Source organism: Siphateles boraxobius, unplaced genomic scaffold (genome assembly GCF_051911475.1).
Source record: "Siphateles boraxobius isolate OS27281-9 unplaced genomic scaffold, OSU_SipBor_1 130, whole genome shotgun sequence".
In the NCBI taxonomy this organism is placed as follows: Eukaryota; Metazoa; Chordata; class Actinopteri; order Cypriniformes; family Leuciscidae; genus Siphateles; species Siphateles boraxobius.
The window spans coordinates 5086023-5112500 of NW_027508734.1; the positions used below are offsets into that span (position 1 = coordinate 5086023).

At 37.6% G+C, this 26478-nt stretch overlaps 4 protein-coding genes across 6 annotated transcripts in view; 1 reads left to right on the top strand and 3 right to left on the bottom strand.

The window, feature by feature from the left end:
- The first annotated feature begins 1715 nt into the window (after positions 1-1715).
- On the top strand, positions 1716-7777 carry pnp5a (purine nucleoside phosphorylase 5a). Its single transcript, XM_077227490.1, has 6 exons — positions 1716-1991; positions 3809-3978; positions 4076-4179; positions 4703-4878; positions 5613-5803; positions 6706-7777. Exons 1-6 carry the CDS (start codon positions 1969-1971, stop codon positions 6918-6920), a joined length of 879 nt encoding a protein of 292 aa, XP_077083605.1. The 5' UTR covers positions 1716-1968; the 3' UTR covers positions 6921-7777.
- Positions 7778-8736: 959 nt separating this feature from the next.
- On the bottom strand, positions 8737-11725 carry LOC143736789 (uncharacterized). Of its 2 annotated transcripts, none has more exons than XM_077227489.1 (5): positions 11561-11725; positions 10876-11077; positions 10724-10800; positions 10547-10625; positions 8737-9937 (listed from the first exon to the last, which is right to left on the bottom strand). In XM_077227489.1, the coding sequence occupies exons 1-5, from the start codon at positions 11723-11725 to the stop codon at positions 8772-8774; spliced, it is 1689 nt and encodes a 562-aa protein (XP_077083604.1). In that variant the 3' UTR covers positions 8737-8771. The 2 variants fall into 2 exon arrangements, with proteins under 2 accessions (XP_077083604.1, XP_077083602.1); XM_077227487.1 differs by having other exon boundaries at positions 10876-11080.
- dusp19b (dual specificity phosphatase 19b) lies at positions 11484-13229 on the bottom strand. The gene is made up of 4 exons (XM_077227491.1): positions 12955-13229; positions 12646-12692; positions 12301-12453; positions 11484-12224 (listed from the first exon to the last, which is right to left on the bottom strand). Exons 1-4 carry the CDS (start codon positions 13178-13180, stop codon positions 12042-12044), a joined length of 609 nt encoding a protein of 202 aa, XP_077083606.1. The 5' UTR covers positions 13181-13229; the 3' UTR covers positions 11484-12041.
- A 679-nt stretch (positions 13230-13908) lies between these two features.
- The window catches only part of capn1 (calpain 1), a 31678-nt gene continuing 19108 nt past the window's right edge, over positions 13909-26478 (bottom strand). For both annotated transcript variants that reach the window (XM_077227554.1, XM_077227555.1), the window contains exons 6-22: positions 26159-26327; positions 25049-25132; positions 24606-24691; positions 24444-24518; positions 23675-23835; positions 20659-20819; positions 20534-20545; positions 19782-19993; positions 19430-19469; positions 19055-19120; positions 18910-18967; positions 17452-17516; positions 17173-17241; positions 16545-16623; positions 16355-16471; positions 14898-14956; positions 13909-14733 (exon numbers count right to left, since the gene is read on the bottom strand). In XM_077227554.1, the coding sequence (XP_077083669.1) occupies positions 14707-14733; positions 14898-14956; positions 16355-16471; positions 16545-16623; positions 17173-17241; positions 17452-17516; positions 18910-18967; positions 19055-19120; positions 19430-19469; positions 19782-19993; positions 20534-20545; positions 20659-20819; positions 23675-23835; positions 24444-24518; positions 24606-24691; positions 25049-25132; positions 26159-26327 (1540 nt within the window). In that variant the 3' untranslated portion in view covers positions 13909-14706. The remainder of the gene's footprint in view (positions 14734-14897; positions 14957-16354; positions 16472-16544; positions 16624-17172; positions 17242-17451; positions 17517-18909; positions 18968-19054; positions 19121-19429; positions 19470-19781; positions 19994-20533; positions 20546-20658; positions 20820-23674; positions 23836-24443; positions 24519-24605; positions 24692-25048; positions 25133-26158; positions 26328-26478) is intronic.

Sequence of the window (26478 nt, forward strand, 5' to 3'; positions counted from 1 at the left end):
ATTTGTATATGTGCACTGGAAGCTTCAGTACCAAGGAAAATTCCTTGTGTGTGCAAGCACACTTGGCAATAAAGCTCAATTTACCACAACCCACTGAGGTAAAATGGGACACATGGTTTCAGCTAAAGTGGGCCATCATCTGTGTCACTCACCCTGACACACACACACACACACACACACACACACACACAAAAAAAAAACACACACACACACACACACAAACACACACCACTGACATCAGTTCACTGATCTGATCCTAAATGTTTTTTTTTTAATGGCACATACGAATATGTTTGTTTAATCCAGTTTAAATGTCATGTGGCTGTATAAGCAATTGTTTTTTAAAATTAAAATTGAGGATAAATTACTATTTCCCTTTGCAGTTTGACTGGCCCATTTTACCTGAACCACTTTAGCAGAGTCAAATCAATGTCTTTAGCTGGACCTCAGCACTACTTCTGAATAAATACAGTACATTAAGTACAAAAGTAGGCTAATTTATTATTCCAATTTAGTATATTTGAAGTATACCAATTAGTACAATTGCATTGTATTTATATTATGTAAAATGTAAATGTATTTATAGTATACATTTATGTATTTTAAATATATGTTAGCATATTTCTTTTTCACTGCAGGTGAGGTTGTAAATATTATGTTTATCTATTCACGCTTCGTTCACGTGTGTACCTTGAACCTGCTGATCACAACAACAGGCTACATCAAAAAACAAAATAAGTGATGTAATGAATTGAAATGATGCCAGTCTTAGGTGTGCCAGTTACAGAATGACAGAAAGAGGTGATCGCATAAATTAATCATTATTGAAAAACATTATTCTTCCGTGGTGGCTCTGAGACTGTTTTGACGGACATGATCATGTGTGGGAAGTGAGGTGCTAATATAAATAGGATACTTCTATCTAATGTGATATGTTTGAGACAGGTCGTAGGTCAACAGGGGTCATGAACTTTGTTCCTGAGGGGCCCTGGTTGGTCCTGGTCTTAGATAGGCCTAAAATAACGTGTGCTCGACCATTCTACAACTTGGGGTAAATGAGGGGAATGTTGAAGAACTGAATTCTTTGACTTGTTATTTACTTTTGGCATTTCTGAAATGTTGACTCAGGACTGGTTAAAGTGGGTCAAAATATGTTAAATTCCAACAACATTTATTTTCTTTCTTTCTTTTTTTTCTTTTTTTTAAAATAGGTTGTGCATAGCCTGTTTTAAAATACATACCCAAAAATTCTACATAGGAAAAATCCTTTTAAAAACTTGATGGTAAAAAGGCAGCAGGAACGACCATCCTATATCATGCGTGCGTTATTGTTGATATTACACAGCACACACAACTTCAATAGTTCTGCTTTCATTCAGGCAAAGATAAAAAGTGATTGTCATGATGTGTAGGCTACAAAAGTTCACGATTTCCTTATCTAAATCATTGTGAATTAGATAGAATAAGCCAAATACACATGGACACACATAACAGTGTTAATATTTGAATGACTTGTAGTCACATGCGTTTGTTTTGTTCGACCATCCATAAATCTAATCTCGCTGAAAACCAATTTCCAGTATATCCGGTGCTCGGTCTTTGTGACAGCTGTTTCTCGTGTTTAGGAGCCCGTGTTGGCCCACCCTGACCGGGGGCGTCGCGTCAGGGGGCGTTGCGTCAGGGGGCGTGCGTGTTGCGGGACTTTCATTTGCGTCAGAACGCGCGGAGGAGTGGCAGAAACGGAGGATCTATAAAACACCGGCGACGTGAGCAACACTTCAGGAATTATTAAAGAGTTGTTATTGACTGTCTCGACTCGCTAAACGTAGCTTTGTTTTAATTATATATTCGTCGTTTGTGTTCTCGATCGTTCGTCGCATAAGTTAACGTTACCTCCGTATCCGTCGCTATAGAAACATCGATATTTCCATTCCGTATTTGTGAAGGATCTGATCAGCGATTTTAAACATGTTTCCTGAGAGCAGCACTGGGTAAACTATTATTATTTTTTCAGATCTAACTATTTCTAGCCTACATTGTTTCTTTTGTCTTTTAAAAGTGTATCCTATGTTTGAATATTCTATTTCTTTGGTGAACATGCAATAGAATCGCTCCATGGCTCCATAGTACAGGGGGATGCTTAGTTAAATCTGATCTATCATAATTTATCCATTCTGTGATGTCATAATCGATGTGAGATTGCATTTAACCGAATCGTCACCGTGAGGAGCACGTGGTGATGCGCGTGCGCGCTGCGTGTTTTGAACAGCTGCCAGAGAACTGAACTACAGTGCGCGCGCGTTTCGGTACCGTTATATAAGAGGCCGTTTCGGTTAAATGCAATCTCACATCGATTATGACATTACAGAATGGATAAATTATGATAGAACAGATTTAACTAAGCATCCCCCTGTACTATGGAGCCATGGAGCGATTCTATTGCATGTTCACCAAAGAAATAGAATATTCAAACATACACTTTTAAAAGACAAAAGAAACAATGTAACAAAATCTAAAAGAATGTGAAAATAGTCCAGGTCCAAAAGGGTTTTATATATATATATACATACATACATACATATATATATATATATATATATATATATATATATATATATATATATAAATCCTTTTGGACCTGGACTATTTTCACATTCTTTTAGATTTTTGACAATTAATTGGTTGTATAGAAAATGTATATTAGCTACAATTAAATTGCAAATCTAAACTGATTTTTTAAATGGTAACTTTGTTACTGTTTTCCAAACTGCAAAGGCCATAGTTAATCATAAAGCAGTATGTCACCGAACGTTTATTTCAGGAGTCACACACTCAGATTACAGTAGTGATGTGTCCAAAAGTGGCTCAAGTTTCAAATCCGCCAGGATATCTTTATTTGGTATTTGCAGGCTTCATCATAGCCCTTCAAATCCATTCAAAGATGCCAAATACAGTATTTGGCATCTTATAATGCATAATACATATGCAGATGCTATTCGATATGCCTTTTGTGTAAGTAAATTCTATACAAGTTGAATGTTTGTGACGTTTAAGTGTGTAAGACTCCGGGGAATGTGATGGATTTTTTTATTTTTTGATGAATGTAAAGTGTCGTTTGACAATGTCTATTCCTACTTTATGATTTTAAATATGTTTATGTTGAAATGTAATGTCCCCTGTGTGTGGGTTGTGGAAAATTTCTTCTCACAAAAGGAGGAGAGTAAAAACAAACCATATATAACGTCTATCTAATCTACAAATACTCACATGATTTAATAAGTCTAGACTTTATTGATTATTATGATAATACTGTCAGCTGCAAGTCTGGCCAATATGAGTCACCAATCAGAATGTAGAATCTACATCCACATCTCATGCATCTTGAGTATTTTTAACCTATTCTGCGAAGTTTTAAATGAGTGTGTATTTTTCTGGGCATTCAGTTGCTCTGCTGTGTCTGAAGTGACTCCCGACCGGCTGCTAATAAACCGTATTACTGCAGACATGAACTTTAACTTGGGATGCTGCGCAGACCATTTAAGAGAAGCTCTAGAGATTCTAGCAAACACTTTGAACGTGATACTTAACTAATAGTGTTTCCTGGACGGACGCCATCTCCCATTGGGTTAATAACACCTGTGGAATGTTAGTGCCTCAGGCCAGAATCGGATAGGTTCGTTTTTAAAACTTTCCATCACAGGAACTTGACTTCTGGGCAGATACAAGCATAACATGTGTGCTGGGAATGCAGTGAGCTAGTTAAAGTCGTGTGTGTAGTCTCATAAATGTTCCCACTGTGTCTTTGCAGGTACAGCTTTGAGGATTGCCAGGCCACCGCGGACTGGCTCCTGTCCCAGACTGCAGTGCGTCCTCTGGTGGGGGTCGTGTGTGGCTCAGGGATGGGTGGACTGGCTGATGCGTTGAAAGACCAGGTGGCCTTCAACTACAAAGACATCCCCAACTTCCCCCAAAGTACAGGTGAGCGCTTCTGTATAATGGAGATGTTACCTTGCAAGGTTTCCATTACTCCTCTTTTTTCTTTTGCTGAATCTGTGCATTTGGTTCTGTTCTGCAGTGCACGGTCACGCAGGTCGACTGGTGTTTGGCACTTTGAAGGGAATACCATGTGTCTGCATGCAGGGAAGGTTTCATCTCTATGAGGGATATGCCATCCAAAAGGTACAAATGCCCCATTATACTCACATACAAAATGTATACTGTTACCAATATAGATTTTTCTTTTGTCAGTCTAACAGACTGAGAGGTAGTTATGGCTGTATTGCTGGATTAGAGATCCAAACAGTCTTCTTGGTTGTTTATCGATTTCTCTGTATTTTGATATCACTGAAATCGCAAGTTGTACAGTGTTAAAGATCCCTGACCTAGATTTTTCATGACCATTTTTGCTCTACACCACGTGATTAATCTAATTGCCAAATTACCTTATTTGAAAACCTAATTAGTTTTAACTGTTTGTGTTTTGTGTGTGATTGAAGCATAAACTCTTCGACCCTATGAAATGCAAAGTCCAGAACACTTGCTGGTTTTCCATTAACTTTAAAAGTTGCCTTAGCGCTAAAATCAGCGAGGTGTGACTAGATGTCAATCTGATGCTTGTGTCCTTGGTTTCATTAGTGCCATTTTTGTCCGTGAAAACTCCTAATGATGAGCATCTCAAACTAATATTGTTGTTCTGTTGCAGATTACGATGCCTATGCGGATCTTCAAAATTCTGGGAGTGAAGACCGTGATTCTTACGAACGCTGCTGGCGGTCTGAACCAGGACTATAAAGTGGGCGACATCATGATCATCAAAGATCATCTCAACATGCCTGGATTTGCTGGAAACAACCCACTGGCAGGACCCAACGACGAAAGGTATGTTTATATGTGTTGCAGCACTAACTTATATTTAACACTCTCACGCCATTGAGCTGTTTTGACATGCAGAGATTTCACACATACTCCTGTAGGAATTGTTCATTATACAAGCCTTAAAGGCATAGTTCAACCAAAAATGAAAAATAGCCCATAATTTACTCACCCGGAGCCATCCTAGGTGTATATTACATTCTTCTTTCAGACGAATACAATCAGCGTTATATTAAAAAATGTCCTGGCTCTTCCAAGCTTTATAATGACAGTGAATGAGCACCATTTTTTCCATAAAAGTGTATCTATCCATCATAAAAGTGTCCCAAACGGCTCCGGGGGTTAATAAAGGCCTTCTGAAGCGAAGCGATGCGTTTGTGTTAGAAAAATATCCATATTTAAAACTTCATCAACTAAAATAACTAGCTTCCGGCAGACGGCCGAACGCAAGTTAACTTACGCCAATTTTTTCTTACACCAACGCATCGCTTCGCTTTAATTATTAACCCCTCTGAGCCGTTTGGGACACTTTTATGATGGATATGATGCACTTGTATGGACTTCAAAAAATAGTGCCCATAAAGCTTGGAAGAGCCAGGCCATTTTTAGTATAACTCCGACTGTATTCGTCTGAAAGAAGAAAGTCATATACACCTAGGATGGCTTGATGTTGAGTAAATCATGGGCTAATTTTCACTTTTTGGTGAACTATCCCTTTAACTTACATTGCTTTTTTTTAGGTTTGGTTTACGTTTCCCCTGCATGTCTGACGCATATGATCGAGAACTCCAGCAGCTGGCGTTGGACGTGGGGTCAGAGCTTGGTTTCAGTGATTTCCTGCGAGAGGGCGTTTATTGCGTTCTAGGAGGACCTTCGTTTGAGACGATCGCGGAGTGTCGCATGTTGAACAAGCTGGGAGCTGATGCTGTCGGTAAGAGCTGTCACGCGTCTCTTAAAGGGATAGTTCACATAAAAATTTAAATTCTGTCATTAATTACTCACCATCATGTCGTTATCTTCGAAACCCAAATGACGATCTTTTTGATAAAATCTGAGAGATTTGTCCCTCCATTGACAGCTACGCAACTACCACTTTGAAGCTTCAAAAAGTTCATAGAGAGATCGTATAACTAATCCATATGAAATGAGCAGTTTAGTCCAAATTATCTGACGAGGCTCGATCGCTTTGTATGATGAACAGATTTAATTAAAGCTTTTATTCACATATAAACATTCATCACCTCAGTTATGGTAAACGGAAGCTCAAACATGTTCACTTGACATGTGAGAACCAATGAACCAATAAACTAAATCTGTTCATCATATAAAGCGATCGAGCCTCTTCAGAAAATTTGGACTAAACCGCTCAATCCATATGGATTAGTTTTATGATCTCTCTAGGAACTTTTTGAAGCCTAATAGTGGTAGTTGCGTAGCTGTCAATGGAGGGACAGAAATCTCTCAGATTTCATCAAAAAATCGCCATTTGTGTTCAGAAGATAAATGAAAGACTTAAGTCTTAACTAGTTAACTAACCTGTTATAATAGTTTATTTATGCAGTTCTCCGACAGGCCAAAAGGGGCGTTCACACTGACAACAATTTGCAGTAACTTGAAGTCATTCAACTCTTTCAATGTAACCAAATTAAACTGCATCACTTCTCATTTGCATTAAGTTAAATGCAGTGACCAATGAGAGTGCAGACACTGTCATTGTGAGCGCACCATAAGTTATAGTACTGTATAGTGAAATTTCTGTTACATTGAAATAAAAATAACTAAACATGTTTTTTAATGTGAACCATTTTAATAACCAGGCTTTGTCTGTTTTAGGCATGAGCACCGTTCACGAGGTGATCGTGGCACGTCACTGTGGCTTACGTGTCTTCGCTCTGTCTTTGATAACTAATAAAGCGGTAATGGACTATGACAGCGAGGAAAAAGCCAATCACGAGGAAGTTCTGCAGACGGGCAAACAGAGAGCGGAGCAGCTGGAGAGACTGGTGTCCACCTTAGTCACCCGGCTAGAACACAACAATTACGCCTGAGACTGTTCTCGGATCAGATCCGACATCAGTCACAGAGAACACACACACATACCGGATATATGGTTTCAAAAACCAATTTATGCAGGTCAATTCCATTCAGCTCGCACTTATTTATAATGTTTATTGAATCTTATTTTTAAAAAATTTACATTTTTGTAAAGCCTTAATTTTTTTTGGTCTGCCTGATATTTTGCGCTTATGTATATAAATCTGGTGAGCGTGTGAGTGCTTGGGTTTTTTTTCTCTTTCTCTCTCTTTACAAGAAAAAATACAAATAATTTTTACATTCCTCTGAATGATAAACTGTTTCTTATTTCTAACTTGAAAGTTTACCATTTATTACTTTAATTTAAAAATCTCTGTAACACTTTGATTGGTTTGTAGTATTTGTAGGTAGATGTACAGTAAAGGTCTATCTTGTGTATTTTTTAACATTATTAGCTAAATTGGCTATTTATTATCAGTGTCTCCCTCTCGTTTATGATGGTTTTGGTTTAACTTAATATTACACATTTATGAGCGAACTGTCTGTCAAAAATGTTTGAAATGCCTGAGGTGATGAGGACATGGTGATGGTGAAAAAATTTAGATGGAAGAAAAACAATTATACTTCAATGTTTTTGTATCTTTGCGTTTGCTCATTAAACTTGTATAATGGAAATAAAATGAGGTGGGAAGAAAATGGCTTTGTGAGTGAATGCAAAGTTTCTCAAAAGAATGCAAATGCAAAAGAAAGCATTGAAAAATTTATTTTCCTCCCATCTTATGTTTTCTCATGACCAACAGGGGGGGGGGGGGGGGGGGGGTATATATTTCACCACGACATTAAAAATAAATTATATTTTGCATAAATAAAAGGAAGTCTCATTATTTTGTCATTATCAATCATTATTTTGATTATGTTGAGACAGTTTCATAACAAGTATTTTACATTGTTACAGTTGTACTTGTTTATTGGAGATATAACGGCTTTATTTTTACCTGAAAATACTTGTTTTCTTTTTTTTTTAATTGAGTGTTCATCAGAGGGGTCCAAGACCCTAGGACTTTTGTTGCACTTGAACCACGAATACACACAAAAAAAAGTGTAATGGATTCTCAGAGTTTTGTGGTTGAAATTTAAAAATGTAACAAATCCTTCACGCTCGGGTCAATTTGACCCCCATAGGAAAGCAAGGAATGCTTCAGTACACAGAAAAACCTAAAATGCTAAAACTTTACCACAAAAAAAAGATTTTATAATATGTCTACATGTGTATCTGAATGCATCCTAAAGAAAAACTGACTTTAGGACCCAGAGGAACAGCTCATTTGCTCCATATAGAGCTATAAGGCCATCTAGTGGCAAGAGTCATGAAATATCATGTTATATTATTATTTTTCCTCAAGAGTTCGGCAAAGACACCCAATGTAAGATATTTTGAGCTGAATTAAAAGGGTTATGTGTGAAATAGTGAGTTAATTGAAAGAATGTGCTTAAATTGCTAAATTACTATTTATTTAATATTTATAATATCTAGTCATTTAAAGGTAAATAAAATCAAACAAAATAAAAAAAAATCTCCCCAAAAATTGCATTGAAAATTAGACAAAATATTATTAAGTTTTTGTTTTTTTTAAGCTTTCTCGAAAAAAAAAAGTAAGTATAATTTTAGGTCTTTGGGTCATTATGACCCGCGATGTGTTACAAAGTGCGAGGGAAGGATGAAGGCTAAGGGTGAAATATGACCTAGATGTTTCATAGATTCACCCTAATGATCCTATCCAGAACTTAAACAGAAAATTGCAGTTCGTCCAAGGAAAATTCTCACAAGTATTTGGGCACAGTTGGGTTTAATCAAGAGTATTAGTTTAGTTCTCTTCCACATTCGAGTTAGCTGAACTTTTTGTCCCAGAGTAACAAACCTTTGAGTGGTTGTTACGGTGGCTGCTTTGAGAGAAAGCCCTGCCACAGTTCCGGCAGCGATGCGGCTTCTCTCCGGTGTGAACCCGTCTGTGCTTTCCCAGCGAACTGGCCTGAGTAAACCTCTTATTACAGATGTTACAAGCGTAACTCTTCTGTCCTGTATGCGTGAACCTGTGAGTCTTCAAAGACCCCTTGAGGGTGAAAGTCTTCTCACATATGTCACAACTAAACGGTTTGTCTCCAGAATGTGTCAGTAAATGAGTCTTGAGATGCGTTCCTCGTCGAAACCCCTTCCCGCAAAGCTCACAGCAAAAAGCTTTGACTCCCGTGTGGAGCTGTTTGTGGGATTTGAAGGTGTTTGAGTGTACAAAGGTTTTCCCGCAGTCCTCGCATCTGAAGGGTTGTTCGCCCGTGTGCAGTCTCTCGTGTGCCCTGAGGTTCCCCTTCTGAGCGAAGCTCTTCGCGCAGTGTTTGCACGGGAATGGCTTTTCTCCAGTGTGAACTCGCTGATGGTAATCCAGGTAGGATTTGGTGAGGAAACGGGAACCGCACTGCAGGCACACAAACTTCTTCTCTCCACCATGTGTTCGCTCATGAGATTTGAGGATGCTCATCGACGTGAAGCTCTTGCCACACGTGGAACAGGTGAATGGTCTTTCGTCACCGTGACTCGTCATGTGATTCCTCAAGTGGTTTGGCAAGCGAAACGTCTTCTCGCAGAGCTCGCATTTGTGCGGTTTTTCCACCTTGTGGATTCTCCGGTGGATTTGGAGGAGGCGCCTGCGGGCGAAACGCTCTCCACACTCTTGGCAAGCGTGAGGAGTTTCTCCACTGTGGATCTTCTGCTGGTGTCTTCTCAACTTATTGAGGACGGTGAAGGTTTTTCCACAGGTTCTGCATGTGTTCTGCTCATCGTTTGCATCCAGTTGCACTTCTTCAGTTGTGTATGTAGTTACATACGATCCTGTGCTGATAATGTCGGGTACATCCAGTGTGTCTATGTTTAACTGGACTGAAATGTAATTTGATTCGTCTTTGGAGTTTGGTTGGTTTGGTTCTTCTCTTGGATGGTCTACAGATTCAGTTTCTTCTGCACTGGGCTCTACTGATTCTGCAACAGGAACATTGCATGTTTATTAGGGGTGTAACAATATATCGTGTCACAATATATCACAATACAAAAATGCAACAATATGTAGCATGGATAGTGACAATATGTATTGTGGATAGTTCGACCAAAATACAAATTACTGTGTGAGAAAAAATTCAAGTTTTCAGAGTTTTAGTGTCAGTACTACTATATAATGTTGAAGATAATGTATAATAATGCATTGGGAGAATATTTGTGGGTCCTGAAAATGCCAAATGTCTGATGTTACCAGTAAAGGTGGCCTACATTATTTATCTAGTCAGTGACAGAGTGCAAACATATTCGTCTAAAATAATTCTGTATTTTCAGCGTCAGAATCATGAATATTTTTTTGTACTCTGGTGTCTCTATTGTCTTGTTAATTGGGTTAACAACAGTCTAAGCCTATTCATTTACACCCACGATGTAAAAATCAAATTTAGCATTTTTTGTTAAGCTTTTATCATACGTCTTGGAGTACCGCAATATTATTGTATCGTGAGTTCAGTATCGTGATATGTATCGAATCGTGATATAAGGGTGTCGTTTGACCCCTAATGTTTATAGATATGAAAAACATGCTGTCTGTACCATCAACAGCAGGAGATTGACACACTACTTGTTCCTCTTCATGGCCAAATGCTTCTTCAAATGTAAACTCAGGCTCTTCCTAGATAAATACAGGACTATGTTAGTGTAATGTACAGCAAATTATAGTTTGTATGTTTTTTTTTTAATTGCAAACAGTTACAGCAGGATGTGGTTTACTTCAACAGTCTGAGGAAGATCTCCACCAAATGTGGTGCAATCCTGGATTCCTGAGGTGACATCTTCTTGGTTTCCTTCTACAACAATGCATGTTTCTTGTTTAATCATTTAAAACATCATTTAATACATGATTTATTTATGATAAGAACCACCTTTGACATGTTCCTCATCTTCGACATTGGGGTATTCGGTCTTGAGTGGTTTTCCCGTCCCAGCCGACTGCTTGTCTATGCTTTTGTTGAGTTCATATACTTGTTTAAGATATTTTCTTCGTCCAGTGGATGCTATATGAAGGATTGTGCAGATCTGTTCAGCTGTTGAGTTTGTTATTTTCCTTATAGCATCTGTCAGATTCTTCTGAAGCAAACAACAAATATCAGTAACTATAACTGTAAAGGTAAAGTTAAAAATTTAGCTCTTTTTAACACATAACAGATTAACTTAATGTAACAACGCATGTAATATCAATGATTAAAGCTCCAAAATATATTAAGACAATACTTTAATTCAAGAACCCACAAAGCTGTTTTAATACGTGCAATAATATTTCAACAGAACATATTGCCTTAAAAAGTTTACCGTTAATTATGTGGCAGTTTAATATTAGTCAGCTATTATTCGAACAAAATGCTTATTATAAAAGAAAACAAAATAACAGACGCTAAGGAGTTTTCATATGAATTATTTATAACTTCACAGCGGTGAAAATAACTATTAACTAACGTTATGGTATGTTTAGAATAACTATTTACCAAGGTACTTTTTGGTGAAATGGTACAACATTTTATTCTTTACGATTTTTAGGACACCAACAATGATACATTTGAACAGACTTACCAATTTAATATCAGTTTCTGTATTTCCATTTTGACGTTTTAACTGAAAAATATCAAGCTGACAAATTTCTGTCACTATAGATGAGACTAAACTTTCCATTATTGTGAGCAGTTGTTTCTGGATAGAGAGTTCACACGACATACTTCTATTCCTTTGATATATCATTAAAATGTTACATAAAAAAAGGCGACTAGTATTATTGATGATTCATTTGTTTTGCCAAAGTCCCTTCAGTTACTGGTTACTGTGTTGTGACGTGAACGCGGATTCAACGGTTGATCAGTTTCCCGTCCTGATGCATTTCAAAATAAAAGTCACCCATTAAACCTCAAAATGTAAAGACCATCGATAAATCAGCAGCAATAGCAAAACAATTATTTATGCAACAAGTAAAAACATAAACAAATAAAAAAATACTTTATTATATACAGAAGAAGTGGGTTTACAGCAACATTAGATCAGTCCCAATGTTTGTATGGCATTATGGATTATATTTCTTCAGCTGATTCATAAAGCCAGGGTTTGGCTGGATGGAAGGCCGGGCAGTTTTCACAACACTGAAGGCTTCATCAAACGACATCTTCTCCTGGGACATGAGGAACCCGATGACGACAGAAGCAGAGCGAGACACTCCGGCATTACAGTGGACCAGCACCACCCCATCCTGAAGAACATGCAGAACAGAAGTTATAGACACACACACACACACACACACACATCTGTCTGTCTTCCACACACACCTGCTGGCTGGCTTCATTTATGAACTGAAAACATTCAGGGAAGTATGAGGTGATGTCTGTCTCTGGAATATCCATCATGGTAACAGTCTTATAAGTGAAGAGATCAGGAAACACGTTCTGAACCCCATACGTCACATTCAGCACATGAGTCACCTAAAACACAAATATATATATATATATATAAAACCTGTTAGATGTGATTAATCTATTTGACAGAATTAATATATATAATTTTAGTGTTGTACAAGTAAGCTGGCCTAGTTTTATAAAGTGTATAAGTGAGTTTAGTAAGATAATAAATAATATAAAAAATATAAAATAACAGTAAAAAACTCATTACCTTACCTTTAACTTTTTCAATGTGTCTATGTCATGAGCTGCATCCTGGGATGCTAAAAAATAAAAAGACAGTTCACTTAAAGTGCCATAGCTGTATAGGCCAAAATAATTATATTATAATATTGTTCACCTTAGATAAACATCGTTTTACAGAAAGTAACATGGTAATGCCATGTTTATTTAGACACCGTTGTGTTGATACATTAGCCAATAATTACCATAGTAAAATGGTATTACCATCTTTACCCAGTGGGGGATGTGTAAGGGCTTTCACAGTAAATATTGCAAATTATAGACATTAAAGACAAAACGCACAGAGCATGAGGAAGGGTCTTATGATGCCCACTCGGAGGTCCAGGTTCAAGTCCTGCACGAACCCGCACGCCGCGTCACTCTCGCGCTCCGTATCGCGCGTGACGTGGAAATCATCACCGCGTCGCGTCTCGACGAGTTTCTCACCCGTCACGGTCGTGACTCGCGTGCTCTGCTTCCTCAGACGCGCCGCGGAGAATCCCTCGATCTCCTGCGAGAGAGAGTTCATAATCTCTATCTATCTAACGACACTGATCGCACTGCGGAACTAAAGAGAAAGGCTGTAGAGAAAGCGGGGAACCCTGAGCTTGGTGCACCTTTTAATTGCAAAATAAAAGCCCCATACCATTATTTCCACATAATATAACGTTCGTTTAATACATCGTTACCAATACATCTGAAATATGGCCTTAAACATTTTCAGGAACTCTGTGGTTAATAGCTTAGTATTTAAAAAAAAAACTATCTTAATGTCTTTACATAAATGTCAAATTCTATTTTATTTACTAATACCAAGCTAATATCAAACTACCAAAGTTTCCATAGTGACAAATCTTGTTAGATCTCTAGTCGTCTATAAAATCTGCATGTAAAAATGTGTATATAAGATCAAAATTTGTATATAAAATCTACGTGAATCTTAAAGATATTTTTTTTAGCTGCTGACCGTTTAATAATTTTTATAGTTAAATAGTTACAGTGCCAGCCAAATGAATTGTATGTTCCACATAATATAAACCTGCATGCATTATAATTGTACATATATTAATAATATGCTGTTTAAATTAGATTAAATAGGCTATATTATTTTGTAGGATGGGGCAATGCAGTGCCATCATGTCATATGGGTATCACGTATTTGATAAGACCCACACTGGAAATATTTCCCTACAAAAACTAAGTTAAAAATATAAAATAAAAATGGAGACAATCACTGTTAAATAACAGAGCACATTATTTTATTTTTTAAAGAAACTTTATTGAAAACCCACAAAAATGAATCAACAAAGGAAAAAAATATTTTGTAAACCTGCTGATTGGCATTAAAAAAAGAACAGTTTCCTCCACCTTTTCATCTTTGTATTGTAAAAAAAAGTTGAATTCAATCTCGTGATTCTGTATATCAGATTCGATCTGTTCCCAGTTCTGTTGCTCCTGTTGGATTAAATAGAGGTTTTGAATTGCTCATATAAACAGAACTTAAGTAATGTATATATAAAAAAAATGCATGTCCCTTTAAGCTTGATAAAAGATCCTTTGGTTTGTCCCATAAAACAGCAGCATGAACTTCAGTCCAAACAAACACTCTCTGTGAGTAAAGCTGGGCTTAAATCTACACATGCGGTTCTAATACAGCATTCTTTATGTGTAACATTCAGATATGACATTCACTGAAAAATATGCAGCTCACGAGCATAAAACATTGATTAAAAACGGCTGAGAATGATTGAAATTTGCAATGATTGATTTGGCACATAAAGTGTAAACGACTTTTATCTGGCAATCTAAGAGAAACGCATGCAGTTCGATCCAGAACGACTAAAAACATGCTGTTAATGGTTTGATAGAGTTTTCTCTTGGCTTCAGAAACACTCACGATTGGCACGGTATTTTCCATGTTCTGATTAAAGTCTATGTAAACATGGCTTTGTGACTTAAGGCTTTGTCCATTAGAAATACATTAAAGATGTGTAGAAATGAAGGCACTCTTTAGATGGTCTCAGTGCAGACAAAGGATGGAAATCGGTGTCCATTTCAGGCAAACATGGTCAGAGAGATCCACTGCAGGACAGAGAGAGAGAAATGAGATCGTATTAGAGCAAACAGAGGAACGTAAATGTCACTGTTGTTTCAGGGTTCATTTAAAGTGTGCTGTGGCTGCACCAGATAAAGCAGAAGTAGTGTGTGTGTGTGTGTGAGAAATGTTCATGAAAGTGAAGTGAAACCTCAAAGAACGTGAGCGACACGACTCCGTCTGCGTCTGTGTCCATCGTTTTGAAGGTCTCTGAAAAACACAGACATCTGAGTCAGATTTATGTTATATACAGTAGAATTACTGTATTATTAGACAATGATTCTGTTTACATATGTTCATGTAATGATTTGTTATGAAAACAGCAGAATACTTGATTACATGAATCCTCTCTATATTACTAGTCTCTTCTGCTTACTAAGTCTGCATTTCTTTGATCAGAAATGCAGTAAACATTGTGAAATATTATTGCAATTTAAAATAACTGTTTTCTATGTGAATATATGGTAAAATGTAATTTATTCCTGTGATCAAAGCTGTATTTTCAGCATCATTACTCCAGTCTTCAGTGTCACATGATCCTTCAGAAATCATAATAATTTGATGCTCAAGAAACATTTTTAATTATTATTAATGTTGAAAACAGTTGTGGTGCTTCATATTTGTGTGAAAACAAATTTGTTTTTTTCAGAATTCTGATTAATAGAAAGAAAAGAAACTATTTATTTGAAATAGAATCTTTTGCAACATTATAAATGTCTTTACTGCAGGGTTATTATTGTTAACTAAAACTAAAATTATTAAAACATTTATGTTAATTGAAATAAAGCTGAAATCAAAAATATAAGTATTAGTTGAAAAACTTATGTGCTTAAGTTTAAGCACAGAATTAATAAATAAAAGCAAAAAAAAAACTTAAATCTAAATAGCAATATTTGAGAAAAAAACGAAATGAAATTACAATTACTAAAACACATAAACTGAAAATAAAAAGCTAATTAAAAACATTAATAAAACTATAATAACTAAAATAAAAACTAACGCTGCTATACTGTCACTTCCATCCTCGCTGAATGAAAGTATAAATATCTTACAGAAAAAAAATCTTCCTGACTCAAACTTTTGAAAAGTTGTATATATATTTTCAAAAGTTTAAGGTCAGGAAGATTTTTTTTGTGCAAGATATTTATACTTTCATTGAGCGAGGATGCATTAAATTGATCAAAAGTGACAGTATAGCAGCGTTAGTTTTTATTTTAGTTATTATAGTTTTATTAATGTTTTTAATTAGCTTTTTATTTTCAGTTTATGTGTTTTAGTAATTGTAATTTCATTTCGTTTTTTTTCTCAAATATTGCTATTTAGGTTTAATTTTTTTTTTTTTAGCTTTTATTTATTAATTCTGTGCTTAAACTTAAGCACATAAGTTTTCCAACTAATACTTATATTTTTGATTTCAGCTTTATTTCAATTTACATAAATGTTTTAATAATTTTAGTTTTAGTTAATAATAATAAAAAAATCTTCCTGACCTCAAACTTTTGAAAAGTTGTGTATATATTTTCTATATAATCTTTGCAACATTATTGAATAACAAAAACAGTACAATTCTAATATTTAGGACTAATTGTTTTTCCCAGTCCGACTCACTGAACATGGTCTCCAGTCGCACTAAACATGTGACGAAGTTGTCGAAATCCACGGAGAGGTCTTGCTCTGTGTACCGCAGGATGATCAGCTGGAATAAATGGTTGTTCAGCTTAAAGCCTGGAGAAAGAGAGGAAGAGATGAGTGGAGGATAGAAACCGAACAGAAGAGATATCAGTGTCAGTCAGTGTACCTGCTGTTTCCAGAGCTCTTCTCATCTCGTAAGAGCTCATAGTGCCGGATTTATCCAGGTCGTGGTCTCGGAAGATTTGCTGTGAACAGGAGGAAGACTTCATAAACTGAGCAGAAATAACTGGAATATGAAGTCGGAAATCAGAATTGACAGCATTTCTTTTCTTAATGTATGTGACTTTGCAACATTAACACTGTTATTTTTCCTATTTATTAATCTGGAGCTGCTTTGGAATAATCTGTCTGGTATCGAGGCATGTGATTGGGTAAAGACCATTTTCTTCTCGGATTTACACGATTCAGATACGGAAAATACGGAAATTTGTATAATCACATCTCAAGTATATTGCTATATAAATACAGGTGACCTCACCAGTTCATGACCTTTCCCACCTTCTCTCTGACCCGGAGAATTAAACATGCTGCTTTTTCAGCTGCACCTTTAATACTTTTATATGTAAATGACTTGTGTTGTGACTGGCTGACATAAGTAATAAGTAATAATGTCCCGGTCCAGCTTCTGAACACAGAAAAGCTGTTGATGTGTAAATGTGTTGACTAACTCGTCATAAGAGCCTTCACTAAAGACCATCTTTGAAAAACATGAACATAATATAACATCATCTCACCAGGTAGCGTTTAATCTTTTCCCACAACACATGAAACTCTGTGAGTCCGAGCTTCCCGCTGCCGTCCGCCTGAAGCATGTCAAGGACAATAAGAGCAAGACCAGCAGAAATACAGTGAGAACGGAGACAGAAAGGCCTGAAAGCGAACAAGACTTGACATCAAAACAGCAATGGTGGCTAAATATATCTGGTGACAAAGCAAAAGAGGAGAACTCATATTTGCAGACGAGTTCAAATTGAATATTTCTTGCGTTAAAGCAGAATCTGTGGGAAGGATACATCCATGAGGTTGATCATGCTCCGACAGGACTCCTTCCCGAAGCCGTCGGTCTTTAAATCCTTATCTGTGGAATAAAGACACAAACACAGACGAGTGTTCAGGACTCATCACGTCTTTTTCTTGACCGGTGATCAGTCTGATAGTTCATTTAAAGTGCCCCTATTAAGCATTGTTAAAAGTTCCTAGTTTAGTTTTGGAGTCTCCTATAATAATTCTACATCCAAGGTCAAAAAACACTTACATTTTCTCATAACACACTGCACTACACACACTCTTTTCTCTCAGTGTCTGAAACGGCTCGATAAAGGATTCGGTCTCTCTAAACCCCGCCTTTCTGAGAGCTTTCCTCTGCTCTGATTGGCCAGATGACCCAGTGTGTTGTGATTGGTCGATTGCTTACAGCGTGTGTCGGAAACGAAACATTGATTACCATATGTGAATTTCAGCAGTTCCTCCACACTTGATACACAGAGATACGAACAGTAGCTATGGCGTCGTTTTATCGTATCAATCTCATCCTTTGGAAGTGCAGTAAAATATATTTGCTTTAAAAAAAGCGTATTCTCAACATGTCGACAACACGAACCAAACTCTTCCAGTCTCAGCTGCGACTACAGTGTTTGAGGGCGGGGCAAAGGAGATGCTATTCCCCGGCAGCCAATGAAAACCTACACTGCATTTATGCAAATTACTAACAAACCTTCATAGAATCGAGCAGGAAGTGAGATTGGAATTACTGACGACTCGTTTCAGGAAGTTCAGAATCATACTTTTTTTTTCGCAGACAACAGATTCATTTATTGTTCACTTTGACCTTTAAATTTTGGAGACCTTTTACTTTCACAAACAGCTTTATTACACACTACATGAAAGGGAATATCCCAAAAAAGCATAATGGGGTACTTAAAATGTTAGTGAAGGACATTAGCTCTGTTTCAGAAACTAGTGAGAGACGGCATAGAGTAATCGGGCAAATCCTATGAATGAAAAACTGTTAAAAAATTTCTAACCTCCCCAACTCAATATTTTCTAGTGACTGGACACATCTAAATTTTTCAGTTGGCCCAAGTGAAATTCTGCGAATTTAATTTGATCAATTTGCAGAATTTCACTTTATCTAAATTTAGATGTGACCAGTCAATAGAAAATATTGAGTTGGGGAGGCTAGAAATTTTTTTACAGTGTAGATGAATCAAAAATATAATATAGAAGTGAGAGTCAATACTTGTAAAAATAAAAAACACCATTTTAAATCCTATTGCTCAATATTCAGATGCAAATATTCAAGTAATTTGAGAGTGTAGCCAGATTGAGACGACTGACTACAGAAGTATATGCTATCGCTTTATTAACCTTTATTTAACTACATGTAATTTAGTCTGCTGTCTTGGAAAGAAAGTTCCCCAAGGTTTGGAAATCAAAGTTACTGTGTCATCTTTTGCTTATGAAGATCTCACGTTTGGAGATGATTCTGTTGAGGATGGTCTGCAGCTCCGTCACACTGATCTCCATGTCCTAGAAAACACAATCACACATGATCTCTGTAGCAATGCATCATTATATAGACCGTCTGCACACGACAGGTGTGTATGTGTCTCTCACCGGTCCAGCCAGCTGTCTGAAGAGACTCTTAAAGCCCGCGTCAATCTGACTCTCATGCAGGTGTTGCTAGAGAGAGAGAGAGAGAGAGAGAGAGAGAGAATACAGTGTCTGTAATGAGGGAATGACTGATAAAATAACAGCGTATCACAGCACCACTAACTATTAAATACTATTCAACTTAGTTTACACATCAGGACTAGATCTTCTATTGAATTAATTTGATTGTTTTTGTATGTTCTAGCAGCACAAATACACTATATAGCTGTCTGTTATGCCAAACTACAGCCTTTAGACCAGACTACATCAACAACGCAGTGTAATCTTACTTATCTTATTGCTTAAACATAGAAATGTGTCTCGAACTGATCATCTCACCTCCTCTGGAATATCAGCCGTGACTTTATCATCCATTTCTCTGAAGGGTACAAAGACAAAACACAATATCAGCCCGTGAATAATCTTTTCCTCTACTTGATTAAGCAAACATGTATCAAAGCTCAGTGTTTCAGCATTAGAACAAGCACTATAGTGCTACAGTTTCATTAACCAGGTCCAAAATTAGTGCACAACAGGATCAATTCTTAGTACTGTCACATCAATCATAAATGTGGGGTGTGTGCATATGTGTGTGTGTGTGTGTGTGTAAATCTGTCGTTTTTAGCTGGTTTCCTGTTGTTTTTAGCTGTTTAATGCTGTAAAATGGATGATTAGTTCCCACAGGACTTACTCTGAGTTGGCTGGTTTCTCTGAGAAAACTCTGAGCACGAAGTCTCCCTCTTTGTTGGGCTCGAAGGTGGACGGTACGATGATGTACTCGCCGGCCGGCAGACGAAAGCGCGAGCTCACCTCCCGCAGGTTGATGAAGAGCTCAGAGCGAGCGCTGGACGCGTGACTGAGGAAGAAATCCCGCTTCAGGTGCACGGCTGACCTACCCGTATACTGAGAAATACACAAAAAAGCATCAACTGTGGGTTGTGTCGGTCTTGTTATAGATATTGCTTTGGACAAAGATTGGGTCTCATACACTAATCATGAGCACACATGAATTTGTGTGTGAAATCTGCGTACAAACGTTTTCACAAATCATGATTCATCAATAACTTTCTTACTAAAATGTATTCTAAATTTACCACAAAAAAAAAGTGAAAAAAGCCTTATATGAAGACGATGTGGGCGTTTTAAGCAAATGACTAACCTTGGGCATGAGGTCACTCATTTAGAGTACTCCAAATTCATTAACATTAGAAGGAGGTTAAGACCATATTCACATGCGTATGCATGTTTTGCGAATTAGGCACACATTTCTCCTGTGAGTATGAATATGAATAATCCATGCAACTATTAGTGAAACAGACGCAGTGTCCTCAAGATGATCTTATTTACCTTAACGGACCAAATGTTCTACAGTATTTAAAGACCTTCAAAACTCTGAAATATCTCAATCTAAAATTCAGTCATTCAAGAGGCCTCTCATCGTACCTCATTTGGCACCTGCAAAAATAAAGGTGAAAAAAAAGACCAATCAAAAAGAGCAATCAATAAAGCCAGAAAACAAGTGAACACAAACTTCAGACAAGTTAAACAAAAGCGATCTGCTTTCTGACCTCATAAATGGCGAACCCGATGGTCTCCATGTCCTTTCCTTCTCTCCGCTTCTTCCTGCGGTCCTTCTGCATCAGCGCCACCAGGAAGCTGCAATCTGATTGGCCAGGAGAATCCGGATGTTTTAAGGCCACCTTGAACTGAGGGTTGATCCAGAACGTGGCTATGGTTTATGGGAACATAAGAGGATGATGAGGATTTCGCCGCCTTGCAGACACTGACTAAAGTTGAGTATCGTTTGAACTTAAGTGATTTAAATTACGATTCTGCTTATCGATTCAGATTCTTATCGATTCAGATTCTTATCGATTCAGATTCTTATCGATTCAGTTTCGATTCCAATTTGGTATAAAAAACTCAAACATTTAGATATCAAACATATTTCTTCTGTGTCTTTTTGCAAAGCATTCTGTTGCAGCTGAATACCATAAACAACAATCAAAAACCAAAAGAACAACTAATAAACTAGACTAATATAAATTTCAAACATTATTAAAGACAAATATACAGTCAGTAATGCCATAGTGCAAGTAAAATACAACTGGACAAAGTTCAGAAATTGAAATCAAATGTAAAATAACACTGCATAGTTTTCTTTTTACAAATAAAATACACATTAATCCTTATTAAATTTACAAAAGTTACTCGGCCAAAATAGGTGAGTGATTTTCTTTTTCTTTTGTACTTTGATTAAAGGTGCTTTATGTCTTCTTTTTTTTTACTGTACTAAAGCACACACACACACCAAAACATGTTTGCATAGATTTAGGAATCATGCTAAGTTCACATACTTGTTTCTATGAAAAACAATCTGACAGCCAGTTTTTCTACTTTGAAATAGTGATCCCACTGCCAATTCACCCGATAATACTTCGACACCCCGGGTTGCCATTTGGCAGAAAACACAGAGTATTGTAGCCATGGAAACCAGCAAACAAACTGTGTCAGAGATCGCAGATTATACCCGACCTAAAAGTCTCAGCATCCATCTAAAAAGCTCTATGTCCAGAGGCATATTAAAACGCGGATAAATCAAGGCGACGAGCTTTACATTGTCAATTGTGCTTGTTCCTGTAGTGTGTCCTCAATTGGGCAACCAGCGTGAACGTCGAATTTGAGGAGGAGGGGGGAGATGGGGACAACTTTTATTAGTCTGCTTTTAGTCTGGTTTATTAGGCTGCTGTCCATTTAAGACCTGACGCATGGATCCAATATACTGTTACACGTTTTCTTTCTCAACGGTTCACATTCACTTCTACTTCACAGTCTATTATTCCGTTCAAGCGCAAGACGAAGTGGGAAAACAGCGCAAAACTATTATTCTTCACATCTTCTTGCGCTTGAATGGTTTAAAGCAGCACTATGCAGTTTTTCAACCTTCATAATATATTTCCAAGATCCTTGTGATGGTACATCAACTTACAATAGGTTGAATCACACGTTTGCCGTAACCTGACAGTGTCTGTATCGCTTTAACTGGCACTATGTAACTTCGGGTTTCGGGTAGTAACCCGGGCACAAATAAAACTACAAAATTCGACTGCTTTACGGCATACGTCACTTCCCCCACTTCCTCAGATTCTGACGTGAGAGCCCAACTAGCGTTTGATACCCGTCTGTATGTTGTTGTCTAGGGGTGGGCGGATCGATCTAAATATCGATAGTATCGATGCCAACACTGGTATTGGTATACACTACAATTGTAATTGAATCGATATTTTAATTTAAATATCTCTCCTCTGCATTCACTATACTTTGCTCGTGTCTTCTACCTCTACAATCCTGAGCAAACGCTGCTTTCACATCCATTTGCTCCTCCTCCCCCTCCTGCTGCTCTTCTGTGATTCGTTGTTGTGTCGTCCCGTGACTCACTGACACAACGCGCCGAGGAGCAGCGAAGGCTGATAATAGCACATTGAATGAGAGATCAGGATGGCCGCGAGGAACAGAAGGGGGGCTCAGGGAATGTAATTGCACAGGTATATTTTTTCTTTGTTTGTTCTTCAGTAACAATTGTGTGCACTTTATTTCACTTTATTTAAATTGCTTTTAAAACCAGAAAAAAGGGAGAGATTTTTTTTATTCTTTATTTTTATTTCTTTTTTAAAAAAGGCTGTAAAGCATTCATTCTACGGTGCCTAATAACTAATAATTGTGTGGTATCGGTATCGGCAATACTGACCCTATATGTATTTGGTAACAGATCAATACCAAATTTTGCAGTATCTAAGGGAGGGAGACAAATTAAAAGTCACAAGCGCAGCAGTCAGTCATCTAAAAAGTGTTTATAAATGTATAAATAAATCAGGGAGTCGGGGAGCTGACTACCACGCGAAATGTAAAAGGCTGAATAACATGGCTGGCCATGTTACGGAAACTATCTGATCCTCCATTTATCTTCATGAATCAAGTAATGCTAGTAGAGTAGCGAATTATCAATCTGGTAGCTAGTAACGGTAAACACTAACATGTATGTTTACGATGGTTATAATAAATAATCTTTCAGGATAACTATCCTAATGTCTGCAGCCTGATAGTCATGTTTGTTTATTTATTTTTCTGGTTAAAGGCTATTGGTCTTGCCTCAGTCTATAATGCAAATCGATTTTCAAATTTGCAGATTCATCTATGGTAGCTTGATATTATAATATTGACGATATATGGCTATTACCTACCACACAAACATTGAATTGAATTAGCATATCCATTATGTAAAACAGTAGCCAATTATATTCATATGACCTGAGAACTCGCGAGAACTCAAGACAGTATCGGCTTGTCAACAAATGTACGTGTATCCCCTGGTGTAACCATGACAGATTTTACAACCGTAGTAGAAGACAATACTGTTTCCCAACTGTAGGGGGACCCGAGAGCAAAAACGACATAGTGTTGCATTAAAACCACATTAAAATGCACACATATTTTCGATTCCGCTTTTTGATTCCTTTAGTTTTATAACAAGTATCGGATTCCCAACCCTAACACTGAGCCAGCGATGTCCTGCGGATGCTGTACCTGGGAAGTTCCTGCAGCCGCCGGCCGTGCTGCCTCTCCTCCACTCGCCCTGATAGAGCGACGTGCTCCACTTCTTCACCTGACTCGCCTGGAGAGCGTCTGGCGTCAGGTTACAGATCTCCAAGCGGGTGAACTCGTGCAGGAAATCACTGAACGACATCCTGAGAGAGAGAGAGAGAGAGAGAGAGAGAGAGAGAGAGAGAGAGAGAGAGAGAGAGAGAGAGAGAGAGAAAGTAAGTAAGTAAAGTAAGAGTAGTAAAGTATAGTAAGTAAGAGAAAGCAAATATAGCAGACAATCTAATCAGGACGTGGAGGCGCCGGCTCGATCTGCATGTGAACTGGAGCGCGTCTCATAAATGAACCGAAACTCAGCATTTAAGCTGCCTCACAGACACGAGAAATATATATATATAGAAGGCTTGAAATGTCTACATTTAAACAAAATAATTTAAAACGAAAAGAAACAGACAACTCTCTCTGCTTATATAATCCGTATGAAATGTCCATTTCTCTCTATAGGCGTGTTGCAGCCAGTTACAAAAGACACTGTAACAGTCTATCACAGGCAATTCTAGTTGCATTTTTCATCAATTCATTTCTAAATTATTTTTTTTGGCCCGATGCCGAACTTAATTTGCTGACCCCTGCACTAGGGTGTTCGGTGTTTGCTAGGTGGTTTCTAGGGTGTTGCTAAAGAAATCTAGGGATTTTTCCCTAAAACTATGGGACTAGCTGCTAATCTAAATCTGTCAGATCATGATCCACTCACCAAAACTCTCCGTCCTCACTGCGGTTATGTAATCGGGCCCGGACGGAGTGGTCCACGCTGTCCCATTCCCGACAGCTGAACACACACACACGTCAGATCGGTCATCAGAGCAACTTCATCACAGTAAAACAGACTCTATCAGTTCTTCTTTTTGTTTCTCACTTGTCACTCCAGGCTCCGGTCCACTCCACTTCCCCCCACGGGTTCCTGATGCGCAACAGTTTAGTCATGTTTCCCCTGTAGACCACCTGATCAACACAGATTTCATATTCAATAAGACCGGAAACGTGTCCAATGTCCTTTTTGATTTATATTATTCTCTCTCGCTTGGCTTGATTTCTAGGAGATTGTATATAATATGCAGTCATCAGGGATGGCGTTCAACATGCGGGAGACTCCCGGAGCTTCTAAGGAAAGCTGGGATGCCTGAATTTCACTCACATTTATCCAAAGCGACTTACATGGCATTCAAAATATACATGTTTTAGTAAGTTCATTTATCTGACTTGAAAGCATGACGGGAACCTCAAAGAAAGATAATCTGCATCTAAAACTCGCTAGATTGTTGTGTATAGTAAGTGTTTGTGTTTAAGTCTCTGGCTCACCTCTTCCACTCCAGTCACTGAGTACGCGTGACCTTTGACCAGCTTCTTAAAGGTCACCGCCTCCATGTCAAACTTACAGTTGATCTTGAGGACAAAAAGAAGTGTAATGCAATAAGACAATGAACTTAAACACCCTCACTAATAAAGACATTAGCAAAATAATCATACTTACCAGTGTTGTGATCATTAACTAAAACTACAACTATTGAAATAATTTTCCGGAATTTATATAAAGCTGAAATAATTAGAAATATTAGATTATAAACTTAGAAAACTCAAATTAGCTTGTTCCTCTAAACGTGCCAAAGCTTTTTGGCACGGGGGGGGGGGGGTTGGGGGGGGTTGGGGGGGGGGTGTTGGTTCTTAGAAAATCTGTGTTGTGCATTTTAATTTTTCTGGTAATCAAATGAAGGCACAAAACATTAATTTATCTTTTATTCAAATGAAAATTAATCAAGCCCTTTAATTTTTTGGCAAACAAGTGCTACACAACAGAGGTTTACTGTTAAAATTATAACATGGAAGAAAATTAGTTTAAATAATAATTGTATTATTATTAGTATTATTTGAAGTAATAGTAGTATTACATTAAGATGCACATTATATATTTTGACGGGCTGAGGTGTAGACCTTCTTGTGTGATGTGAGGATAGTTTCTCTTGAAGTAATAGTAGTATTACATTAAGATGCACATTATATATTTTGACGGGCTGAGGTGTAGACCTTCTTGTGTGATGTGAGGATAGTTTCTCTCAAATGAAATGTTGTCGAAGTGAGAATATTACACGGCAAAAGGCAAAAAATACAAATATGATTCCTACATGTTCGGCGAGTCTCAGTGTGAATGAATGGTGCCTTAAAAATATCGAATTCGATACCCAGCCCCTATTTAACAAACAATATAAATGCAGCCTCATCCTTTTGCAAAAACAGAAAAACAACACAGACCTCAGAATCTGAAACTAAACACATTCAAGTTTCTGTGACTGAACAAAGCTCATGAATATATAATGAGGCTGTTTCTGATTGCTAAACAACTTGCGATTACATTCTAACGCCTCATTGAAAGGTTTTCCAGCATTAAGCAGAGTGAGAGAGATCAGCGCTCACGTCTATAGAGCAGCCCAGAAGCGAGCCTCTCTCCACGGCACGGCCGATGATGCTGAAGAGGTCAGCGGGCGCTTTATTCAGCTCGTACATCTCTGTGACCCCGCCGGTGAAGTCCTCGAAGCCCTCAGACGTGCTGCCGCCCGACAGAGACTCGTAACAGCCGTTCAGCCTGGAAAACAGAGCAGTTCAGCGGGGTTTGATGCACGCGCAGAGTTAGGGATTCGTGCATTTGCAATAGGAATAGGCTATGGAATAGTCTCCCCGTATATCTGTGAAAATGTCACATTCTGTTCATGAGTTTAAATCTAAATTGAAAACTT

Excerpts from the sequence above, each read along its gene's own strand:
- pnp5a (XM_077227490.1), top strand. The coding sequence starts at position 1,969 with ATGTTTCCTGAGAGCAGCACTGG. Across the intron at positions 3,979-4,075 it reads CAACTTCCCCCAAAGTACAG|TGCACGGTCACGCAGGTCGA; the intron begins GTGAGCGCTTCT and ends TCTGTTCTGCAG. Across the intron at positions 4,879-5,612 it reads GCAGGACCCAACGACGAAAG|GTTTGGTTTACGTTTCCCCT; the intron begins GTATGTTTATAT and ends GCTTTTTTTTAG.
- LOC143736789 (XM_077227487.1), bottom strand. The coding sequence starts at position 11,725 with ATGATATATCAAAGGAATAGAAGTATGTCGTGTGAACTCTCTATCCAG. Across the intron at positions 11,081-11,560 it reads CAGAAACTGATATTAAATTG|AAGAATCTGACAGATGCTAT; the intron begins GTAAGTCTGTTC and ends TGTTTGCTTCAG. Across the intron at positions 9,938-10,546 it reads TCAATCTCCTGCTGTTGATG|AATCAGTAGAGCCCAGTGCA; the intron begins GTACAGACAGCA and ends TTCCTGTTGCAG.
- dusp19b (XM_077227491.1), bottom strand. The coding sequence starts at position 13,180 with ATGAACTCTCTCTCGCAGGAGATCGAGGGATTCTCCGCGGCGCGTCTG. Across the intron at positions 12,693-12,954 it reads AAGACCCTTCCTCATGCTCT|CATCCCAGGATGCAGCTCAT; the intron begins GTGCGTTTTGTC and ends TTTATTTTTTAG. Across the intron at positions 12,454-12,645 it reads ACACATTGAAAAAGTTAAAG|GTGACTCATGTGCTGAATGT; the intron begins GTAAGGTAATGA and ends TTTGTGTTTTAG.